General features: G+C 35.2%; 1 protein-coding gene across 1 annotated transcript; it reads left to right on the forward strand.

Annotated features, from left to right (window-relative positions):
* The first annotated feature begins 1,221 nt into the window (after window positions 1–1,221).
* yellow-g2 (L-dopachrome tautomerase yellow-g2) lies at window positions 1,222–2,976 on the forward strand. The gene is made up of 2 exons (XM_068285987.1): window positions 1,222–2,151; window positions 2,285–2,976. Exons 1-2 carry the CDS (start codon window positions 1,293–1,295, stop codon window positions 2,578–2,580), a joined length of 1,155 nt encoding a protein of 384 aa, XP_068142088.1. The 5' UTR covers window positions 1,222–1,292; the 3' UTR covers window positions 2,581–2,976.
* Window positions 2,977–4,992: the final 2,016 nt, after the last annotated feature.

Consider the following 4,992-nt stretch of genomic DNA (forward strand, 5'->3'; position numbering starts at 1 on the left):
GTGCAAATAAATCATTGGAGATATGGGTGTATAGGGGTTTTTTCGCTTCAGTTCTAGCCTTGTTCCTTGTCCCTTGGTCTTTAATACAATATTTTCTTATGCCAAACACGTTGCAAACGGTTTGAGGGCATAGCATGCTGAGAGTTAGTTGAGGTTAAATCTATATATAATGTCCATTTCTTCAGGCAAATCAGTTTACCCAGCTCTGAGGTCGTTTTCCCCAAAATTATACATATACATACATACATACGTATAAAAACCTAATCAATTAGCCATTTATAAATATCTCACAATCAGCGCAATCAAAACACTTGTAGGGCTTAAATGGCAGAGAAAATAAAACATACAAACAATAAGAATAAAAACGAATGAATAAATATTTCCAACAATAACAATTACAATTTCAAACTTTAACACATTTTTTTATACCCTTTGATCTAGATTTATTATCTCTTTTAAAAGGCAAACAAAAATAGTCAAAGGGATTCCATATTCTACGAATGTTGCGAATTTTTATGTAATATCTAAATGGATTTTAAAAGGAAAAATTAGAAAGTTTTCAATTGAAATTTCTTTCTCAAATATAACAATCTTCATTTTCTCTTCATTATTCTAGTTATAAATTTACTCGAACATATCAACTTCTTTATTATTTAATGTTTACTTTGTAGTTGAAATTGCTAAAAAAACCTGACAAAGTTCTCGAGCCTGAAAACTGCAAAGCCACAACAACTGAAATCTATTTATGTAGATTGAATGAATGAAATCGATTAAAACGCTTAATTCAAGTACGTAAATCCAATAGAAATTGAATAATTCTTGTCATAAGCACGTTTGAGGACTAAGTAAAGGATTTTCATGTTGCAAGGGTATCAAAGAAACTCATATTAGATCGCTAAGCACAGCGAATGCAGCTTTATTGCGGCTTCTGCGCGTGAACTATTTCAATTATTTCTACAGACAGCAATACTAAGCGACGCAACAATATATACAACAAATTTTCCATTATTGCTTCTTAAACTTTTTTACTTATAAGTACATTTATTATTATTTATTTTTTTTTTTTTTGATTTTATTCAAGGTTCTTCCCACAAAAACAAACAAAAAAGAAAAGACATGAAAAGTATTTGCTAAAGTTTCGCTTGAAATTGTCTATGAGCACGTTGTTAAATATGTTAATCAGATTCTATGGGTTATATATAAGCCACGACACTGCTGAGAACTTGAGAGCAGAACGCGTGAAGCACGTCGTGGACTGAATACTGATCGACCGATAGACCGAAAACCAAAAGATGCGTTTTTTACCGGGCCTAATCCTGATAGCCCTATCGTGGTCAGCCCCAAGGGCCATGGGACAGGGTACCAAATACGGCCTATGGACACCAGATCGAGCCTATTCGGACTCTCAACCCATCCAGTGGACTGGTGGTCAATTCGAGTTCCCCTGTGCCAGTACAAAATCACTATTTAAAAGCTCCGGCAAATATATATCAAAAAATGTGATTGCCACTCGTGCTCAATTGATTGGGGACACCATCTATTTGGCATTGCCACGTTATCGTAAAGGTGTTCCGGCCACTCTGGTGAAAACACAAATACAATCGGGCACGTGTAGCACAACCTTTAAGCCCTATCCCTGCTGGGATCTGCAAGAGGAAGGCAATTGCAAGGCACTGCAGTCGGTGGTCGATTTGGTGGTGGATCAAAATGAAGTGCTTTGGGTCTTAGATACGGGCATTGTCAATACACTCGAGACACCGGTCCGAAAGTGCCCACCCAAAGTGGTGGCCATGTCGGTTAAGACGGGCAAAGTGTTGAAATCGGTCTCCCTGGAGGGCCTCACATCGAGCAGTTCGCGTTTGCAGTACTTGGTTGTCGACTATGCCCCCGATGGCGGTTGCTTTATCTATGTCAGTGATGCGGCAAATCGTGCCATAATTGTCTATAATCTTCAAGCAGATCGTGGCTTCCGTGTCGTTTTGCCCAAGGCCGTTTCGGCCGGTTGCCGTTCACGGGATGTTCTCTATATTGCATTAATCCGACGTGATTGCGGCTCAACGGAACTCTATTTCACATATCTAAGTACCAGTAAGCTATTCTCATTGAAATCAGAGTATTTACGCAGTGGCGTGGCCGATGGCAGAATATTAGGTGAGTTTTCATTTGAAGCACAAGACAGCAAAACAAAAATGAAACCAAAGTACCTGATGAAAGAGTCAACAAAATAATTGAAAATTTTCTCGTCTTTTCTTTTTGTGTCTTTGTGCGTGTGTTTGCGGTCTAGATCTCGGCAAGAAACCCAGTCGCATGGTCATCATTGGCACAGACAATGGATCGGCCATATTTTTCCGTAATGAAGGCGATGCTGAGGTTTATCGCTGGGACACGAATTCAACATTCTCGGAAACGAATTTTAAGCCCGTCTATAGAAGTCAAACATGCCAGTTGGTTACCCACGCTGTGCCCGATTACAAACGAAATACAATGCGAGTGTTGCAGAGCAATTTTCCGGATTATATGCAGAATCGCATTGGCTGTGGAGCCATACAGCAGTTGGGTCTTATGCAAGGCTGTTGGTAGTCGCTAAACACACATACACACACACACATACACACAGACACACACTCACAGTTACATATAAATACCAGTACACAAATACACACACTCTCTCACAGACATATACAACAAACTGCCTTGGCTTTGTGTGAAAAGCTTTTGAAATTGCAGCAGTTTTCCCTCAGTCTCAGTCTGCTATTTTCTATACTTTTTCTCACTACTCTTTTACTATTTGTTATTGTACATAAACTAGCAGCTTTAGTTAGTGTTTTATTTCGATTACTTTTTTCCATTCTTTCCCTTTCTTCTCTATTTTTTACTTGTTATTCGACTGTTTTTATCTCTAAGTTTAGCAATAAACCTTGAATTGCTGGGTCTGCAGAAGAAGAGCAAAATAAACCAAATTTATTGCAAATAAAATTTACTTTTGTGTGTTTTTTTTTTTTTGTGGGTAATCAGATTAAAAAAATATTTTAAAAAAAGTGTTGTAAGTTTTTAAGCAATTTTCATATAATTTACAACAAATAAAAACTAATAACATTTTAAGAATTTTTAAAAATTTATAGAAGGAAACTTTTAACTTTTCTTAATTAATAAAATATCGATTGGCGCCTTGAGGCACTCACTAAGGAGTAAATAAATTTGATCGAGTTTGTCTTCTGTTTAAATCTTTAAGTTATTTTTTACTTTTGAACTTTTTGTTGTTTGTTTGTATGTGTGTGTGTGTGTGTGTTTCTAGAAATAAAAATATGTATAAAAATATTTGCAAAAATGCCTTTAAGTGGACTCGTTTTGCTCTACTTGAAAATTCGCCGGCTTGCATAAATAAAATGCCAACGTCAACGCCAACGCCAACGCCATCGCCAAATGCGTCGTCATAAGCAAATATTTTTTTAGTCAGAGGGAACATTTTGGCAAAGAAGCTGCCCTGCAAGCAAGCAACCGTTGAGAAGCAGTTAAAGCCTTTCACTTACATATACATACATATGTATATGATGTAGGTATATGCATATTTATAGGTATTGAAATATTTCCATTAACATCTATGGCTCAACATAATACACACATCTAATATATGTATATAGCATATACCTTTGTACATACATAGGTAGGTATTTATCCTAAACAGCTGCAGCTAACAAAAATGTTCATTCATTTTTATTTTAAATTTGATTTTTTATTCCCCTTTTTGTACACACTTTTTTACTCGAAGAACGAAAGTAAATTTGACTCTACATATCACTTTATTGAAGCAAAAACTTTCCTTGTATGTATAGTAAAACAATTTTCTTGAAAACAGAATTGAAAATGCAAAAAATATGTGTTAGAAATCCTCAAAATAAAGTCTTTAATGTTTGGAATTAACATTATGGAATATAATTATTTCAAGCGGATGAAAATGATTTAGGGAAATCTCATCGACCTCAAGCAGACAAACAAAAGATTTGAAAATAAGATATGAACTATAGGAAAACTTAGTATGTAAGTATATAGAAAATTGGACTGTGAGTATCCAAAACTAATAAAAAATAAATAAAATTTTACGATAAATTATTTATAGAACTTAAGGGTATAGAAACTTTGTTAAAGTTTATATTTTTTTTTACCCGTCTCGTCTATCTGATGATTCTTCATTCTATATATATATTTTTTTTGGTTGTTTTGTGGCTGCTTCTAATGGACAATACTATAGACCAAGGCTAGAATGGTTTTGACCTGCTTTTGTTGTTGTTGTCTTTGTTTGTTGTCTTTGTTTTGTTTATGGATATATTTTTCGGGTATGCCACGCCCCCACAATTGTTGTGTTTGTAAATCAAGCGAAAAGAAACAAGTTTATCGGATGGGTTCGTTTGTTGCTGTTCGCTATTTGCTGTTGGTTTGCTTCGCTGACTGATGACATTGTCAGCTGTTTCCAGTCCCAGAGAGGCCAACCCCCTTCTCCCACCACACACACACACACACAAAAAAAAAAAAAAAAAAAAACAAAAAATGCCAAAAACGAAAGCAAAAAAGTCGACAAAAAAAAAAAATAAACAATGGATAATATTGAGGCATTATATTTTTGGTAGGTATTCCACCTTTTTTTTTTTGTTGTTTTATATACCTACTAAATATATATACCTCTGTATTTTTTTATTTTTTGGTTGCTTGGTTGGCTGGAATATTCTCGTAGGTCGATTTATTTATTATAGTTTAATATTTGCATTTATGCCATTGACATATTTATGAGCTGTGTATTTTTGGTGCCGTTTCCGTTGCCTACTTTTAGGCGGTGGGAGTAAGGGCCATCCACCTGTCTTTTGCTCTTTGTTTGATTTGCATTGTGCCATAATGAAAATCAATTTATAAATTTTCCTTTTGGACTCGCTTAACGTGTGTGTGTGTGTGTGTGTGTGTGTGTAGGTGTGTTTAGCTGATAGACAAATCAAAATCATT

Source organism: Drosophila tropicalis, unplaced genomic scaffold, assembly GCF_018151085.1.
Source record: "Drosophila tropicalis isolate 14030-0801.00 unplaced genomic scaffold, ASM1815108v1 contig_443, whole genome shotgun sequence".
Taxonomy (NCBI): domain Eukaryota; kingdom Metazoa; phylum Arthropoda; class Insecta; order Diptera; family Drosophilidae; genus Drosophila; species Drosophila tropicalis.

Excerpts from the sequence above, each read along its gene's own strand:
- yellow-g2 (XM_068285987.1), top strand. The coding sequence starts at position 1,293 with ATGCGTTTTTTACCGGGCCTAATCCTGATAGCCCTATCGTGGTCAGCC. Across the intron at positions 2,152-2,284 it reads GGCCGATGGCAGAATATTAG|ATCTCGGCAAGAAACCCAGT; the intron begins GTGAGTTTTCAT and ends TTTGCGGTCTAG.